Genomic DNA, 19,874 nt, shown 5'->3' with positions numbered 1-19,874 from the left:
AAACTGTTCCTCAGTCGACTGCAACTGACCCGTAGATCCCGCAATGTACTACAACATACACACCCTGAATATCTACATACAGGAATGCTATTCGGGCTACCAGACCTGTTTCCCTTGTGACTGCAGGGCCCTTAGGGCCGAATACTAACTATCAAAATATTTGTTTAAGAACATTTTAAATGTATAACTTAATTGTAATATAAGTTTCAGTTCATTGTTGATTTCATTAAAAAAACGCATCATTCACACAGTGACAAACTCTTTTGTTTGAGTGTCATTTGTGCAGACTCTCTCCATGTGTTAAAAGCTGTCACAACACTGTGTTAATGCTTTATTACACTCTGCTGTGTCAGAAAATGTAATTTATGTATTAAGAATTGCCTCGTATTAAAACTCCAGGGGGTCGAATGTGGCCCACGAAGTGACAAAATCTAATTATTACTTTCATTAATCAATAGTGCCACTCAAACTCATTTTGTCACACACTGCATAAAGTTATGGCACGACTTAACCTACATTACACAGTGGTCATTTGAAATGCATCTCTTACGTTAGAAAAACATGCACAATATGAAAATTAGTTAAAAGTATCTGAAACACATAAACAGTTTTACGTTCAAACTAAAATATCAAGTTGGTTCGAGGCCTATAACATGAATAAAATCACAAAAAACATATGCCTGAGTATGGGACGACATATCCTTCAAAAGCACTGGGTGGTCAGCAGTGCTCTATATTTGTTTTTGCTAAATAGTTTACTGAAGAGAGGCTTGAGTCAACAAGCTGTGTGGAAATGAGATGAATCAACTATAGACTGTAATACTGAAGTTTCAGGAAGGTGTTGAAACACTTCCCATCCATTCAGATGGGAAATAACAGTCAGTTTCTGTGCTCTATAAAACATGTTAGGCCTATATCACATCATGCATTAAACCTCACTGTGCAAGAGCCTGACAACCTTACACTTCTGCTGTCTATGTAGGTGTTGGCCTAATTACACATATCCACTTAGAGCAAGAGCTCCAGCTTCAGCAGTGACTGTTCTTGAACCAGTCCAGGCTCTGTCTTATTTTTGCATTTAGTGCACTGGTGCAGGGGCTAATCTGACCTCAGATCAGCTGCTCAGGTTTCTGTCCTAATCGTGGGATTAAAGAGTTGTGTAACAGCCGCAGGGATCAGTGACAGTGAACACTGGACTGACCTGAAAGCATTGTCCTTTAAGACAAAGAGACTAGACTGAAACATGTAATATATATGTATTCTGAGGTCACAGTTAAAGAAATTATTTTCTACTTTCATTATCAGTCACGTTTCCAGACCATGAAGCTATTTCCTTATTTCCTTGTCACAGTAAAGCCAATTTATTCCTTGCAGGACATTATTTTAGGGGTTATAATACAGCGTAATGTTTTTTTATTTTGTTGTTGTTTTTGAGTGAGTGATGATAGCCTCAAAATCACAACAAAAAAAAAAAGAAGAATTAATCGATAATGTTCAGTTTGCAACTCAGGAAAGAAGAAGCTGAAACTCTTTATAGCCTTTCCATTGTCTTTTTTTTTTAAAAATTTTTACTGGGAATCTCCTCTAAAGTACACAACTCAAATGTGAAAAAACTGTTAATTTTGACTAAAATATTTTAGTCAAAGTAATGTTTTTGCTGACTAAAATTGGACTAAAACTAAATTAAACGTTTTTCATGAGACTAAAGCTATGACTAAGATGTCCAGATATTTGTCGAGTAAAATCTGACTAAATAATAATGACTAAAATCATCCAAACTTCCAATGACAGTTTGAAAGAGCCTCATATTTAAATCCTCTGCCAAAGAAACGGGTCTGAGCTTTGTTCATGTGGGAGAAGCAGAAAACTTTGATTAAACATATTATGATAAATATTCTAAATGCAAAGTCGACTAAATTTACATGCAGTTTTAGTCGACTAAAACTAGACTTACATTTAAGATATTGTTTTGGCTAAATCTCAACTACAGTAAAAATTGGATTACATTTTCATCAAAAGACTAAGACTAGAAGTAAATAGAATATGTTGTCAACATTAACAGTGTGAAGAAAGTCACACTCCGTTCTGTTTTGAGGGTTAAATAGCAGCCCAGGACACATAAATAGGAGGGGCTAGTACTGGGGTCTCATGCAGCTATTCTACACACGTGCACTACATGTGCACTGTTATGTTACAGCGGGGTGGAGAGCAGCCAAAACACTCCCCCCTCCCACGTTCTCCATTCAGACTGTATATGTTACGGTCTCGGCTCTATGTACAGTCTACGGCGCTCAAACAGGGGGGCCCTGCAACAGAACAAGCAGGCCGCTGATAGGCGGGAAGTGGAAACCCAAGGAGATGTTGCATAAGAGGAGAGTCCTCGAAAGCATGACAAATAAGTAAGAGTAAGTTGCTTTGCAGGGTGAGGATTTGTCTCCTTTTCAAAACATTGTAAGCCTGAGCCTTTTACACAGATAAGTAGATCTATAAGTGTGCAAAAGTACACCTCTTCTTCTCAGAAAAGTACAGAAAATGCACAGATGCATAACTGTGTAATATCTTTTCACTTTAAGAATGCATTGTTAGATAAGACCTACCGGTGATATAGTTGTAGAAAATACATGATCAAAACAGAAAGAGCGAAAGGTAAATATGTAGTTACATACTACAATACAAACATATTTAGTTCCCTTTTTCTAAGCACATCATCATGTACATAAAACTACAGCTTGTAATTATGAAGAACAACATGTGACGGTACAATCTTTGAATACCAAGCTGAACGACACTCTTCTCAGTGGACTGTGTAAATCAGTCGTGTTTTTGGCTCAACAATGATCCTCTCAGAGCACCTCTTCAGTCCTGCTTCAGGGAGACTGCAGAGTCAAAGAAATCTTCATCCACTGAAAGCTAAACTTTCTCCTTCCCTCTGTTGCCCTGTGATATGTATAGTACATACAGTATTTCTCTGTATTGGTTGTTAACTGTTGAATTGAGAGTAACACAATTTAAATTCTCTGTATGTGCATAACATGTGGAAGAATCAACAATAAAGCTAATTGAGTTTAATCAAAATTAATTGAATTATTTTTAGTAATAAGGCTGCATCCTATTGTCCTTCCCAAACACTCAAAGTCACTTGACCATTTAACAGTTGGGTTTGGAATTGTGAGCAGCCATGTTGTACAGTTTAGCATGAAAAGAGACTGAGCTGAAGATATCAAAGTTCTCTTTGGGAGCGACCACCGACCAGGGTCAAGAATAAGAGCATTAGATGGACAGGTCATGCTGGATGTTTTGGATAATGTGAGAAAAGCCAGATGTGGAGGTACAAAATATACATTGGAAAGTATGGCAGTCGAAGCCACTGAGCAGGAGGCATAAAACCACAGGGTAGGTTTATGACAGGATGTTGGCGGCCTCAAAGCTTCAAGCACACGTTTTGTTGTTTTGACACTTGTAGCAAATTATCACATTAGTGTAAGAGATTCAGAGCATTGGTGGAAAGTCGTGTATTTTTTGTTTGATTTTTATAATTGTATTTCTGTAAAATACAATGATAAAAACTTAGAAAAGCCCTACACAAAGAAATGTATTATCATTTTACATATTCATATCCTCATAGTTGCACATTTAAACAAGAAACGATATCAATGAATACACGTAAAGGGCAATTTGGCTTCCAGGCGTGGAGTAAACGACATTGCAGACACCCGTGTTCACCAAAATCAAGCTGTTGGTTGATTTCTGCGTATCGATTTTGATTTGCTCATTGATCGTCAGTCACTCCCTGACAATTTATGCCAGTTGGACAATGCCCAAGACCATTTAGAGGCTTTATGTCCACGTCTGCACTTCCCAGCGCTGCAATTTACTCCTCTGTGTCACTTTTGGTTTGGAAGTGTGAAATGACATTAAGTCTCAATTCTCAAGAAGAGGTGTAAGAAGTTTGTAAAAGCGCAAGAATATTTAAAATGTAAATGTATGAGCAAGGGTTAAAAAAAAGTTTCATATAAGATTGACTTGTGCAACACATTTGAAAGCAAACCAAACTGAGTGTACTTAAGTTTTTGTTTACTTTAAGGGATTTTTTTTAGGTAAAATTATGTACTCATTTGCAACCTTGGCTGCAACTAAATATGCAGTAGTTTGCCTCATGGGTGTGAGCCTGTTCAGATATGTAGTTAATCCAGCTGCAGACGTGTGAAAACGCTAAAGGCATAAATCGTTCAAAAAGAATTTTATTGTCAAAGGTTGAGATTGTAAACCTGCCAAAATTTCAATACATTCCTAGCACAGAATGCTTAAGACAGACAGAAAAGAGGCGGATTAGAGTGACATTTAAAGCATGTTCTTTTTGTTTCCAAATAAATTTACATTAAAAACGCAATACCAAAAAAGAACAGGAACATTTGTAGTCAGAAAATGCCCCACACACATAGTATCAGACAGACAGAATAAATAAACATGGAATAAACAGAAGATGATCTGCTCTGTACTTCTCACACTCACAGATGCACTGTATCAGAAACCAACCTTGCAGGAGATTTTTGCCAGGACTATGATGCTGCAAAATGATCTAAAGTGCATCAAAGGTGACATTTTGCATATGAATATTATCACCATATTCAAGAAGTTTAGGAATGAATTACAACACCCTGATTGACTTACATGTTCCCAGTAACATTTGTTTATCAGTTACCATATAAAAACTTGGCATTGCGTGCCATAGTGACACCACTGATAATATTGATAAGAGACAGGCTTCTATGCACCCAAATCTGGAGCGGGGCACAGAGTGCAAATAACATTGCTACTGAAGACCAACGAGGGTAAAGCTGTGCACCCCCTTTTCCGCGGTTACATTCGAGAAACGCAGCAGCCAGGAGCTCTTTCTGGGTTACACAGAGAAGTAGGTGAACCCTAATGTACAGGCCATTCTATCTATTCTCTTTGGTCAGTCTTTACATATATATACAACGCTCTGGAGGAGCTTTAGTTGATTTGAGCCATGCGTCGTTCTGCGGCAAAGAAGTTCAGCATGGTCTGCACCAGCTCCGGAAGGTCGTAGTCATGTTTCCAGCCCCAGTCGTTTCGTGCGTTTGAGTCATCGAAGTTCATCGGCCAACTGTCGGCTGGGGAGATGAAGAAAACGTTTCGGTTTAATACTTTTATTTAGTAATGTTTGTGATGAAAATACCTGTAATATAACAAGTGCGTTTCAATTAAATCTACTAAAAATACATAATTAAATGACCAATATGTATCGTAGTGGCACCAGTATCAGACAAGAGACTCACCAATGGCCTGTCTGACAGGGTCCACATCATATGTGACCTCCAGCTCGGGCATCTGCTTCTGCAGCTCCAGGCCCAGCTCCTCAGGGGTGAAGCTCATGGCGTTGATGTTGTATGTTCTCATGCTGAGTGTGTCAGTGGGAGCCTCCATGACCTCCAGTGTGGCACGTAGGCAATCATCTATGTACATCATGGGCAGCCGCGTGTCTGGTCTCAGGTTGCATTCAAATTTACCAGATTTGATTGCATCGTGGAAGATCTGCACAGCATAATCTGATCCAAAACAAGAAATAAACAACCGCATAAGCAAAGGCTTAGGATATTTAAATCAATCAATTCTTTTAAAAAAACATCTGTTGATGTCCTGATTGTTACATAAACTGGTGACATAACGAAGCAGCGAAACAGAAATAGGGCCCCATTAAAACTGAAACCCAATGCACAAGTTTAAGATTTCATTTTTCACACCTGTTGTGCCTCCGCCTGGCATGGAGTCAGCAGAGATGATCCCTGGGTAACGCAGGCAACGGAAGTCCAAGCCATAGCGGTGGTGGTAGTACTGTGAAAAAAAAGGATTTATTTCAGTCATATTACATCTTAGTTATCGAGTGCACTAAAAATGTGCTAAACAATAAAACTGACTTCTCCCATGAGCTCGGCGTGCACTTTGGAGACTCCGTAGATGGTGCGAGGCCTCTGTACACACAGGTCAGGGGTGGGGTTACGTGGAGAGGTGGGTCCAAATGCTCCAATGGTGCTGGGGACAAACAGACGCAGGCCATGTTCTGCTGCGATGTCCAAAATGTTGTGTAGTCCTGAAAACAAACAGTATTATCTTACTAACCTTATATTCTTGTGTCACTACTTGCAAGTTATGTCACTAGCCTACTTACCAGTAATGTTCACAGAGCGAGCCAGCGCCACATTGGCCTCTCCCACAGCACTGAGCAGAGCGCTGTAGTGAACCAGCCATGTGATGCGGTTGTTCACCACAATCTCGCGCAGATTTTTGTAGTCAAGAATATCAGAGTAGATGAACGGCCCTGAGAGAAAAAAAAATAGAAGTCAGTGTTTTGCACAACTCAAAACACTGTCACAACAAGCCAGCATTCTTGCGGCATTCGGTCTCTGTCCAGGCCAGTGCGCAACAACATCAGCTCCAACAGTGGTTCATTCTCATCTCATGTCTTGCCAATCTTTGATTATTTATAGTACAAATAGGGCGGCAACGACAATTACTATAATGACATATGGTTCAATAAATACTAGATGAACAATACATTTTTGGGTTCAATATTTATCATCTGTGGATTAATTTGCATTATTTCCACATGTTTCTAATGTGATTGATTATTTTTCACCTGGGGTACGTTGTGTTTCATTGTATTCCATGTTTATTGTGGGATATTTTAAGATTAAGAGCAAAGTTTTAATGTCATTTTGAAGCTTTAGAGTTAGATTCTATGGCATTAAAAGGTCTTCAATAATGTCGATTATCACAATATTTTCCAGCCAACTTCAATGTTGTTATCGTGACAGGCCGAAGTACAAATATCATTGGTACTTTGATAGGTTTTATCTTTCAACAGTAACATAAACACTATGTAATAAAAGATAGGACTCACCGCTGTGAAAGACGTTGCTTGGAGGTTTCCTGATGTCTGACAGAATCACATTGTTCTTCCCATACCTCTTTCTGTCAAAGAAAAGGCCCATTGTTAAGACTTAAGAGTGTGATTGTTTTAGATAACCAATGATAAGTCATAATAATACCTGAGGAGTTTGGCGAGTCCAACCCCGAGCTGTCCCAGGCCACCTGCGATACACAAACACGCTGGAGTCAGCACAGGACAAGCAGTAAATCAGCAGCAAATAACTGTCTCCAGGGGTTTCCATGGAGACTTGAGTGCAGGAGAGCGGGCCTTGAGGGAAGAAAGGTCAAAGCCCAGACGCCCACTTTGCTTTGAAACTGGCGTCACATGGGCTTTGGGTGCCAACTTGGTTAAGTAGCTGCTCTAAGATCTGAGCAGGGGACATTCTGTACCAACTCAACTATTGTCAGGCCTTTTTAAACAAACTCATCTCACTTACCAGTAATGAGCACCTTCGGGTGGTCGGTCTCAGAGAAGGACACTGAGTGGAAGCTGGCATCAGACGTCACCTGGCGAGGGGAGAAGCTGATGTTTCGAACAGCGATGGCCAGAGGCTGACAGCCGCAAGCTGGAGAGTTGGTCAGGGCCTGCTTGGCCACTCTGCTCAGGTTTCTGATGATAGGCATATTGGTATCTACAAACAATCACCACACACTTTAGTTACATTTTATATGCAGGAAAAATGTGTCTTTTTTCCTCCCATAGCTTATCAAGAAGTTAGCATCTTTCCAACTGCAAGGACCATAAATACCATAAATAGTTTGCTCTAAAATAAAAAATGCGTGCAAAGGTGTTTCTTTTATGCTACACTTGATTTCTTTTTACATCCAGTGCGCAAGAGGATGACCATTCAGTCGGCCACGCGTCATACTTAGAGTCGACGGAAACAGACCGCGGAAACAGCACAAAGATGCGAGTAGTGGCACAGGGAGTAATCTTTGTTGAACACTACTGTAAAAGGAACGCAAGAAATTATTCGACGGAACATGAAAACTGACTAAATCTAAACAAGTTACTCTTTTCTTTGTGCCTGCTGCTTTTTGCGCCATAAGTCATTTTCTATAGACCACGTACTCACCGGTGGAGTGCCGAGTTTCCAAAAAAGGAAGGAAGAGAGTTACTTGAGAGTATTTATACAGCCCTGCCTTTTGCCGAGGGCCAATCAGGACCAGAGGGCGGATATTGTCAAACAATGCAAATGACAACATTGCCAAAATCAGCATGATTGACAGACGCTTGCGACACGTTAAATTTACAATGAATCTTCCTTACACACCACTTACTCAGATTTGTATCTAGTTTTGCACTTTTTGGGTTTGGTCCCTTTCCATCACTTGGCGTCTCGTGCTGTGCCACGGCGTTTTACGCACACGAGGTTACAGCCGGTTATGTAACGGGGGTCCCAGTTTGGTGCTTTTCTTAGCTGACAGTACGTCACATTCACCGGTCATCTCATGTGGCCTGCAATTTTCCCCAACAAGTGGACTGGCGTGTGGACTAATCTCAATGTCGCCGATTACTATTTAAATATATAATACCACGTTCTGGACGAATGGTAACTTATGTCTATTTATGTCCTATTGCAAACATCGCATAGAAAAGCTCCAAAATATCTAAAATGAGTACAAGTAGACTACAAAAAAGAAAAGTGTTTGGTCACTCTTGTAAAAGAGATTATAAATCCCAATGAGTTTTTACCTGGTTAAATAAAGGTTATAAATTTGCTATATGCACTAATAACCCGACCTGCACAAAGCAGCAGCGGAACCACGTGGCTTAGAGAAGACACATATAGGCTCTAATAAGCTCAACATGATGAAGTATAAAAAGAACCGGTTTCTAACTTGATGATTGAAGTGTGACACATGGCAACATAGTAACACCCTTAGATGTGGAGCTCTGCACTTACCGCGTCAATGAAAGATTCAGTTAAATATATCCTCTTTTAGCGCGTATGTGATGCTGCAGTCCCAGTGTTATCTTCGGTCAGTATTGCGTCAGCTTCGTCTGGAGGCTATATATCGGCAGCGATCTGTTTCAAGAGGGAGCCGGCTTCCTCACGCCATTGGCGGTCGCGTGAAGGAGCGGTCCCCTCTGATTGGTTGGGAACCGGGTGACGTCCTCCACCGATGCAGACAGCCGGCTCATTAACCCCCCTCAAACGTCCTCCTCGCATGTTTTACGCTTGAGAAATCAAGTAAAATTGCGTAAAACTCTTAGAATAACACATCATTAAACAGCAATAGAAATGTAGCGAAACATATTATTTCAAAACATATATTTCGTATTTACATTTCTATTCTCAAATGAAGCCTTTATTACACATTTACACGTTGACTACGCATTTAGGCCTGTGTTGAACGTTTAAATCTTTCTACAGAGTACAGATGATGACTCAAGAACCTTCATCTAAGATATACAACTCCTGTACGACTGAGAGCCTACACAGACACTTTTAGGCCTGTGTTCATAATGATCTCTTCTCTTGAATACAGAAAACTTACTCAGAAATGATGACCAATAAAGTAATTAAACATTAATAAATCATTTCCAAACAAACTTAGCTTGAGTCACAGGGTTGCGTTAGTTATCACGTCACGTGCTGGTTAAAACTACGTCATAGAGTTATGTATGTCCTTGGTAAACACAGAGATTGACCTGCTGAACTCGTCACGAGTGTATTGGGGTCACCGGCATTGAGCCTTGACTAGACCCCAAAGTGAGTACTCATTCCACTCAAGTCTGGAATGATGGAAACAGATTCCTCATTTAGACCGTGCCATATGCCATTCATGTTTACCCAAGCACAGGTAGGATGTGAGCTGTTTGACTTTGAAATTCTGTGTTTGCTGTAGATAGCACAGGGCCAAAACAGCTCTGGCTGTTTGACTGGCTGTGACTGGTGGAAGTGCGCACACCCCTTCTCAGGTTGTCACCTTACAGGGATTTCAAAACAAAGCAATGAGTAAGTGAACTTGCATACTCACATGATAAGTAGGATCAACCTGCTATATGTTGAGATAAAAATGGGAAGTAATAAGCAGTAAGAGTTGTAAGACATGATTACAGCTGAGTATTTATACGTGGTACAAGGAGAAAACATGAGTGTCGAATAATATTACACATAAAGGCACGTTCAATGGTCACTTCTGAAGCTCTCTCCGTCTTTTTATATGGTAGGTCTGAGCATAGAGACACTTTAGATGTTACACAGAAATGAATACGAATAAACCATCGCTTTGTAAACACTACTGCCATCACATGCTCATCCAAAGCACCTGATGCCTGGCTATTTATTTCACTCCGACCTCATCAGTTCTCTCGCTATGACACCGGCACATATTTTCCTCACATGCCGAGGGGTTGCTTACCGAGACTATAGCGCGCCATAGGGGGGCAAAGTATGGGGATATTCAGCGCTAAGTACCACTGTAGACAGTAGAGCAGTTCTTCATTAGTTGCTACAGCTGATACTGGAGATGTTGACCCAAAGAATGTAAGACATGCAGACCAGTCACAACAAGATGAACAAGTTTTAGAAAAGTGTTAAATGGAGAAAACCGCTTGAAGGAATCAAACTGTTGGGGTCGGTTGCATGAGAGTACAAAAGCTGCTCAAGATGTTTATTGGTCAAAAAAGTAAACATTGCAATTAGCAACTCAATTACAACAAGACATTTGTGTGAATAAATGTTATCTTCACCGAAGTGACAGAATGAAAAAGCTGGTATCTTGCAGCTCTAAAGCAAAGGAAACATGCGGCGTTCAAAAATAATGCCTACACAGACAATAGCATTTTCTGTAATATTTCAAGTACACTTACATAATAGATGTAAACTTTACTTTAAAAGAGCTATTAGAGGATTAGTGGATAAAAGATTAGAGAGAAGCCTTGGCCATAACTGGCTTAACCAGTTGAAACTTGCAGCAGAGCCCGGGCCCATAATTACACCAGTTATATGATTCTGGCTTAAAGTGCTCAACATTCAATTGTACCTGCCCTCCCACACAACATCTCTATGCTAAGAGATGAGTGACAAATAGGTCAAAGCACTATAATAACACACAGATAGTTTATATCTAATCTTTAAGTCTGCAGGATCTGTTCCTAAAATGATATGGTTATCCGAAAGAAATGCCGAGATATTTGAACTAAAACACATTTATCTTATGATTAACACCAAGGGTAAAGTCGCAGTCTGTCTCAGTCTTTTTTTATTCAATATTGTGTATGTGTTGAAAAAGAAAAGAATGTCTACAATGTAGTAGCCCGCAGTATTAGAATCCTCCTAATAAACTAGAAGAATCCACATGAGTCTATGCAAATGTGAGTGTATTTTGTCCCAGTGTGGTAAGATTCTACATTATGGTTTGTGTAGTCAAAATATCATCACAAATTACAGATGGAGATCTGGCTAAGTCAGCTGTGTTGGAAGCAAACACCATAAGCGCAACAAAGAAAATCACTAAGGGTTCCCACATTAGTAAAGGCACTGAATTAACAGCTGTGAATTTAGTCCAGTGGTTCTCAACCTTTTTTCATTCATACTACATAGAAAATATTTCACCCATGTACAGTAATCTGATGACCCTCTAAACCTATGTCATGACCCCTTACCCCAGGATGAGAAGAACCAGTGACTAAAGCTTGGGTACCTGATTTTCCCTGTTTAAACTGATTTTTTGTATTGTTTTGGCCCTAACTCGTTTCTAGCTCACCCAATCCCTCCTGAGGTGGCAAAAATAAATTCCCCTACAACAAGAAAAAAACTGAAGTATTAAGATGTGATTATATCAGTAGTTTAGCATTTTTAATAATAAGAAACATGTATGAATTGCTTGATATATCGTTGGTCCTATCAACAAGCAAACTATAGAACAAAGAAGGTGGTGACTCTGCCTACGCATGTTATATCACTGCATCGTGACCGGCCTTATAGAGCCTATACGGTATGTTTCCACGGAGACCAAACTTTAAGTAGCGGGAGTGAAATAAACGTGTAGCAGAGAAGTAAACACAGTCCAAGTGCAATACGTTGTGTGAAGCCAGTGGAAACCTTCACTCATATTTCGAAGGAAAATTCATGCATGCGTTTCATTTTTGGCAGTTCAACTCAAACCTCTCCCTTGGGCCCACTTCTTCTGTTACCCTCTCATGGTGACTGCAGCAGTGGATCCTCTGTTTCCAGTTGGGCCAGCTGCCGGCGGAGGCTGTTCACCTTGTTCTGAAGTTCTTTGTTGTACTCGATGATGTGAACCATTTCCTCATAGGCCTCATCCAGACATTTGGAGGAGCGGTTCCAGCGAAGAAACACTCCTACAGCAACGGCATACATCAGGATTAAATCAAACAGATCAACAACAGAGAATATCCTACACAAAGGTTCTTGATAGAGATCGATATATTGACAGATCGATAATGTATTGGGTATTTCACAATATCAGCTATTGGACGATCTAATGCCAGTAAAAGCTGAGATCTCCGGGACCGAAAGTGATAGAAACTCCCCATTTTTTTGCATTGGAAAGAGCTCAGACAGAGCATTAAAACTCCCAAGGCCTCAGGGGAACTAAGGAACATGCTGATGAAAATTGGTAACACGTTTGTACACCTCAGACCGTATTTTATATATTTTATGTTGCAAACTTCTGCTTATAATTTCGTATAATAATAATAATAATAATAATAATAATAATAATAATAATAATAATAAAGTGCCCCCTGCTGTCAGAGTTTAACACTGTCACATTTTAAAGGTTTAGAAGCATCATACACAGGATTATAGAAACAAGAAATATCGGCCTTGCATATCGGCATCGGCCATTAAAAATCCCCAGAAATTGGCATTGGCCTTAGAAAAACACATATTGGTCGACCTCTAGGTCTGTGTAAGCACAACAGAAGATATTTTAATTAAGTGCATTAGCACATGGGTGGAATGTGTGTGGGATATTATGTGCCAGAAAACACACAAGTGACTAAAACTGGAATGCACAGTACCTGTTCAGTCAAGTAAATCACAACGACAAAAGAAAACACTAATCATAGATCTATTATTGATTTAAGAACTAGTGTTACTGCTTGGGTAGGTTTTTTCTTTAATTTGTCTTTTATTAACTGTGCAAACACATTTTATATGTGTATAAGCAAGAGTGGCACTTGGGGGCATGTGCAGTATTTCACACGCTGTAGACACTTTACATGGGAGTGGCAGCGGAGACTCCCTTCAAGCTACATAAGGCAGAAAGCCTTGCGTGACTCATTTTATTTGAATCACGCATTCATGTCTAAAAATAACTTTCTTGCCTCTTATTTTTTACATATTGTATGGCGCTTCCTTTTTTAACTGGCTTCCAAAATATATGATGGTAAATGGTAAATTTTGCTGTCAGTGGTCACTCACAATGCTTTCCAACCCTTTTAGTTTTAGTTTATTGGTTTATTAGATAGGGACAGTGCAAGTTAATGAACAAGTCACACCGGATTTCCATAATTTCCATCTGTCGTCCCCCATGCGCACTCTCAAACACACTTTCATTCATCCTGGCCTATTGTACATGTTTTTAGTGGTAGGGGAAACCGGAGTACCCGCAGACACAGGGAGAACATGCAAACTCCACACAGAAAGGCCCCGTCCTTGGTGGGAATCAAACCCGGACCTTCTAGCTATGTAACCAGCACTACCTGCTGTGCTACCGTGCTATTTTTGTCCCCCAAATTGCTAGTGCTTTTTTTCTAGACGACGAGAACATCATCAGATAAAGAAATATTCAGTTCCACTGTTTTTAATCTGAGGTCATTTCAAGTTCCCTGTCCTTCGTGCTTGCCAAGTGTCCCCGTACCCTTGGGACATGCTGTACATGATGTCCAGTATACTGGCCGACTTTCCCCCCTCTAAAACAATATTAAATATGGTCTCGCTCAAGAGAATGCAATACTATGAGCAGGCATCACAGGCCGAGTATCAAATTACTACATTGTTCCTGCCATGACTTGCACTTTTCTACAATTGGACAGATTAACTCCGATCCAAACGATTATATAACGCATTAATACTAATACTTCTAATTTCCTTTCTTTATTTTTAGCTCTCGCCCAATTTGAGTTTATGGTATCAGTTTATTTTACACTACCTTGATACATTGTACCTAACTACATTTAGTACAATGCAATGTGCTCTGCTACAATCTGTAATAATTTGTACCTATGGGTTAGATACACAATGGAACAACTTTTATTAGTACTACATAGGTGCATAATGTAATAAGACACGAGACCCTTAGGTTTAGGGCTTACGGTTATAGTTGGGTTAGAGTTATGTCTTTTTACATAATGTACCTACAAACTGCAAATACATATTATCCCATAATGTATCTAACCCATAGGTACAAGTTATTACACATTGTTACAGAGCACATTACATTGTACTAAATGTAGTTAGCTACAATGTATCAAGGGTACTGCAAAATAAAGTGCTACCAAGTTTATTTATTGAGGGAGTGGCCAACACCCCTGTTACAGAGTGGCACGGGGGAAAGCTTTCACACGGTTAGATAAAGGTTAGGCGGTGTTCCAAAGAACACAATGAGGAGGAGAAAAAACGACAATGCCCTAACATTACCCCAGGCTGTTTTCTTTTTTTAACAGTTCTTATACAAGTTACAACACTTCCAGCATTTTTGTTCCTGTTAACACAAGTGACAGTCACTCCTGCAGGATTGTAAGAGATATCAAAAGGTTGACAGTGTTGCAAGCATAGTAAGAGATTTCTACCACACTACCATACTTGACCTGCCCCGGGAGTGCAAATGTATATGATTGTTCATTAATGTGCGCTGTCCCAATAAAATAAATAAATATGATTGGATTACAAGATAATGAAGAATCTTAGATGAAGAAAAGTTGGCATAAAATTAAAATGATACTTTTTTATGTGCAAGTTGGGTTCAGCATGATAACTAAATGGTGATACTGCCCTCTAAAGGTTGAAATTTAGAGGGGAGTTTTTTAGTTACTCATAGTGCAAAATTATAAATATTGTATAATCTATATCCCAGTTAAACTTACCTTCCCAGAGGAGAAGACTCTGAGGAGCGACAGAGGGCCAGATCACTAAACTGTTGGCCTCATACAGAGGGTTGGTCAACCGCTCCATCTCCTGCGGCCGATTCACCCATGACCAAAGAGACACCGTCTTCTCAGGCAGACACAGCTTCACCCTTGTGAAAATATGGAAAAGTTGTTGTGTGTTGTGTTGTTTTGTCTAAATATGCACCTTTTGGCTTATGTTCAAATACCTATCAGCTGCACAGTTGCCCAGGAAAGTCCCAAACTGAGAGGCATACGCATGTTCGAACAGCAGCACAAGGAAACCCTCATTAAATTCAAAGGAGCAGGGGAACTGACGAAGGATCTGCCACACGCAGTCCAAGAAGAGGAGGAAGACTGGAGCCTCCTGCCGCGGTTTAGTGCTGGAGTAGGCCGACTGCGAGCATCGCAGCTGGAAGGGGTGACCGGCCTGAAAAATAATGCAACAAATAAAGCAGGACCGAGTCATATTATACTTAACACCCTTCATAAACTGATCTTTCTGAGCATTTAACTTTAACCATTTGAAAACATAGAGATCCTGCATATTCAGCCCAGCTCTTTCTGAACATTCACCTCCCACTCCTCACCTTTTTAAGTCCATCATTGACATTTCTTTTTCAACAAAGCATTTCTTGAACATTGCATGTGTTATTTTTTATCCTGATTTAAATTGCTTCACTCCCCCCTGTGCCAGCTGAAGGGGAGTCCAGTTGTTGCAAAAGCGCAGAAATTAGGGCAGAAAATTTCATACGTTTTTCATGCATTTACATTATTTTAAATTACAAAATATGAAAAACTGAGATGACGCCTGTCCAGGCTGAAGTTAGTTGGATCAGAGACACTGCTTTATTTAGTTATTTAGTTAGTTTGTTTGTTTAAAGGATAAATATCTCTATAAGATGTGGAAAAAATACAATTGTTTCCATTTGTCAGGCTGATTGTGGTAAAATGGGGTTAAACGCAGGACTACATCCAAAAACTTCCTGCACTTAATATTCTTTTAAATCAGGACTGTGTAATTGTCCTTCCCACAGAGCTGCCATCATGGGCATATTACTAAATACTGTGCTCTAGTTACTTTATCCAAAACAAATAACAGACTCTGGGTAGTGCCTCGGAGCGTACCTGGAGCCACTCTCTTTCCACCAGATTCTGGAAACCTCGGATGGTCCTACAGGCTGGATCTAGAATGATCTGAGCCAAAGAGGTCACCTGCAGAGTCGAGTCTGTCCCCTCAGTGCCGTGCACAAGGACCGATGCCCCCTCTCTGTAACAAATATAGACAATATTACTTCAGCAAAGTGTTTTATCAATTCTATGAGCGCCGCCGCCGACTGTTGCCCTGACCTGTCAATGCACTGGGCAGCAAGACAAGCGCTAGTCAGGATCTCCTTGACATGAGTCTGCCAGTTTGATGCTTCCAGCTTGTTCAGCCATCGATCCATACTGTGCGACTGGTCATTACAGGCCTCGACGAGTTTAATCAAGCTCTCCTGCAGCACATTTGCCCTGTGAAAAATATGCAATGTTCAGAAATGTGTGGCATAACTGACAACTACATTATCACTTAAAGAATTAAGTATCAACTTTCAGACTGAAATATGAGTATGAGAGAAATATGAGAGTTATCCAACATATGATTGATTCAATATCTATTAGGGCTGCACAATTTCAATCAAAATGTCAAATGTCATTGTCAATCAAATGCATTTTTTCATGATCATAATAACCACTCTTGAACTGCCTAGCTTACCTTTCTATGGCTTTGTGGATCCTCCTCCACTGTGGGTAGTTTGCCTCAGATTCACAGCCCCCTCCTTTGGCCTTTGCCTGTTGGGCCACGTTAACAGCACGTGTGTCAATGATATATCCACGTTTACCAGGACGCAGTGTGGCATTGATCAGCTTCTCATCTTCTTTACAGCGTCGCCCATTGGTGCCGGTTAAAGGCTGCCCTGCTCGCATCATCACCTCCAAACATAACAGTAGGAGTTTACTCGTTTATGCAGAATAAGTGAAATAGTTACGTTTTCTTACCATGCCATTCTTTTTGTGGTAGTAACTAAGCACTGGGAATCGGCCACCATGCCGAAAAGTAGCAACCTTCCTTAATGTGTCATCATCAATATCTTTAGGCACAGCCACTAGTGGTGAATATGACTGACAGACGCTAAAGTCCTTATTGACATCACTTAGTCTCCACTCATCAGTCTAATAATAGAAGTCACAAGTTAGGTGAAAGAATAGGGTCTGCATTGTTTTGTAAACAACATTTAAGTTAACGTAATATAATCATGGATGTACCATAGACTCCAGGTCCTTGTAAGCATCCTCTGGGCGAAAACTATTCCAGCCATCCTCAACTACTTCAAACATGGGGCGGTAAAAGAATGGGTACATCAAAGACACCGAATCCAAAGTAGATAAAGCCTGTAGGAAACATCGGTAGTTACATAACCTGACCCTATGCTCATGAAGTGGTTGTGACCAGTGTTTTACCTCAATAGAGCTGGCAATATTGAGACACTCATCCATCCCAGGGATGTCCAACTTTATAATCCTAAGGTCTTTGCATTTGACTATGACGCTTCCAAGAGAGCCCATGAATCTACAGGAAAAGCACAAAGTGTTTTTGTCAAAGTACTTTGACATCCTCTTAAGTCAGAATCAGGATTGTCATTATGTTTAAAAATTAAATTATATAAAAAAAATAAACTCAAGCCAGTATGGAAACATAGTTAAATGGAGAGTACATTACTTTTTCTCTATTGCATCGATGTTTGAATGGAGAAGCCACAGCTCTTCTGTGTTGTCCTGTCTGGAGGACAGAATCAGGTGATGTCCGGTCAGACAGAGGGTCCCCTCCACTGTGGGCAGGAAAGGCCGGTGCAGGACAACCCCATCCACCCGGGGCGTCTTTATCAGCTCAGCAAACTCCATGTCCTATTTCAGACGCAAGTGTCAATTTGACAATAACACATTCACTTATTTGGGGTTAAGGTGTAACTGCACACAAGTACTTTTAATTACTGAAGCAGAGGAGGGACATTTACTATAATAATGCAGCATAAGGATAAACATTGATAGCCGAAGGGAAGGAAAGGAACACGGAAAGGAAGGAAGGAAGGCTAGCGCTAGCTGGCAAACGAAAAAAAAAAGAGGAACACTGATCAAAACGCACAAATACACCCATTAAACCAAAGTTATTCAAATGTCATGTCATGTCTTAACGTTTTCAACTCAAACCTGTGTTTCCCTTAGAGATTTTAATTCGGAAAAGCACAAAATCCTGTTCTCTAATTACCTTTCGTACCAGTGCGGAATCAGCTGGCAACCCGTGTGCGTCCACAAAAACAGACCGACTGGAAACAAAGGTCTCTCGGAGAAGTGTATACCATCTGCAAATAAATAATAATAATGATGGCACACACTTGTATTGTTTTTGATTTTGTTATAGTGATGATTTTAAACTAATCAATACTTTTTGTTTAACTACACTTACAACTGCTGTTTCATTTATGACCACGAGATGGCATCACATTACTATTTTTTTTCTACTTTATTATTATCGCTCAATTTGTTTATTTTATATCAGTACATATAACGGTATATTTAGTTAGTTAATTACTTTTTTTTTAAATAGGTGAAATGGGGATATTATTCTATGATTACATCATTACAGCATAATCACACAAATATGAACCTATGAAATTGTGAAAGAATGTTTCATTTTGATTGCTTATGTGCAGAGGAATGTGTTGCGGATTGGAATAGAGCAGTCTGTCCAGGATTCACAATAAATTGTTTGCTTTGGGCCTTTTCAGCAGCTGCACAGGCACACAGCTTAAATGAATGTGAAACCCTGTAGCTATTGCTTTACAAACCAAATAGTCGTGTTCTTTGGATTGTTTGCTGCAACATTTCCTCCAATGAAATTAGACACATAAAGACACAATTGATTATGATACAATATTTATTTTAACTATAGTCTGTTCATTATTCACATGGTGTCCCCCTGTCCCACTCCTATCTGGGGAGTGGATCTGCCTAACAGGGACTGGACATCTAGAACCGAAGCTCCAACAAGGACTGGATGTTCTTCCTGCAGAAGGACTCCCATCAGCCGTGGGTCTATCTATAGCCTATTCATCCATGGTAGTGGAACTCTCCTTCTGTCCTGAGGTTTCTCTTTTTTCCCATTGGGTTTTTTGGGTAGAGAATCGTAGAAGGACAGGGGATGCCTCTGAGGCTCGTCACCATCTTTTGCTGACTGCTTATTTGGACATTAGCGTGGCAGTGGTGCACTCGTGTTGTCTCGTGATCGGAAGGTCGGGGCTTCAAAACCCAGCCTCTGAAGATGCACACTGCCGTTGTGTCCTTGGGCAAGACACTTCACCCACCTTGCCACCAGTGTCTGCATACATTGGTGTATGAATGAGAGTGGGAATGGGTGACTGGTTCCTTGCTGTAAAGCACTTTGGGCCTAATGAAGGTTGAAAAGCACTGTATAAGCTGACACCATTTACCATAAGGGCATTGGCCTGAACATTACATTTGTTTATTGTTTTGTTTCATTGTCTTATTGTTTGGTGCAGCCCTGCAAGGCGACTCCTGTTGTGATATTGGGCTATACAAAATAATTGATTGATTGATTGTTTGATTGATTGATTGATTGATTGTTTGATTGTTTGATTGTTTGATTGATTGGTGCAGCAATAGACAGTGTAATGTTATTTTTAGGCCAGTGCTTTCAGAGTAATTGTATGTGTATGCTATGTTGAGTGATGACAAAATAACAGTGGTTTATTGACACAATGTTTCCGAGTGGATTAAA

At 40.1% G+C, this 19,874-nt stretch overlaps 2 protein-coding genes across 3 annotated transcripts; both read right to left on the bottom strand.

The window, feature by feature from the left end:
• Window positions 1–4,253: 4,253 nt before the first annotated feature.
• Window positions 4,254–9,015, bottom strand: tdh (L-threonine dehydrogenase). 2 transcript variants are annotated; one of them, XM_079572262.1, is made up of 9 exons: window positions 8,859–9,015; window positions 7,389–7,583; window positions 7,071–7,113; window positions 6,923–6,993; window positions 6,191–6,340; window positions 5,940–6,112; window positions 5,766–5,856; window positions 5,301–5,570; window positions 4,255–5,135 (listed from the first exon to the last, which is right to left on the bottom strand). In XM_079572262.1, exons 2-9 carry the CDS (start codon window positions 7,573–7,575, stop codon window positions 4,996–4,998), a joined length of 1,125 nt encoding a protein of 374 aa, XP_079428388.1. In that variant the 5' UTR covers window positions 7,576–7,583; window positions 8,859–9,015; the 3' UTR covers window positions 4,255–4,995. The 2 variants fall into 2 exon arrangements, with proteins under 2 accessions (XP_079428389.1, XP_079428388.1); XM_079572263.1 differs by lacking the exon at window positions 8,859–9,015 and having other exon boundaries at window positions 4,254–5,135; window positions 7,389–7,578.
• A 1,837-nt stretch (window positions 9,016–10,852) lies between these two features.
• mtmr9 (myotubularin related protein 9) lies at window positions 10,853–18,392 on the bottom strand. The gene is made up of 11 exons (XM_079572164.1): window positions 18,345–18,392; window positions 17,799–17,983; window positions 17,540–17,648; window positions 17,345–17,470; window positions 17,078–17,251; window positions 16,794–17,011; window positions 16,388–16,549; window positions 16,166–16,307; window positions 15,247–15,467; window positions 15,017–15,168; window positions 10,853–12,265 (listed from the first exon to the last, which is right to left on the bottom strand). The coding sequence occupies exons 2-11, from the start codon at window positions 17,978–17,980 to the stop codon at window positions 12,102–12,104; spliced, it is 1,650 nt and encodes a 549-aa protein (XP_079428290.1). The 5' UTR covers window positions 17,981–17,983; window positions 18,345–18,392; the 3' UTR covers window positions 10,853–12,101.
• Window positions 18,393–19,874: the final 1,482 nt, after the last annotated feature.

This window comes from Gobius niger, assembly GCF_951799975.1.
Source record: "Gobius niger genome assembly, chromosome: 15".
NCBI classification, from domain to species: Eukaryota; Metazoa; Chordata; class Actinopteri; order Gobiiformes; family Gobiidae; genus Gobius; species Gobius niger.
Note: the sequence above shows the minus strand (reverse complement) of the source record. Positions and strands in the feature narration are given on the sequence as shown.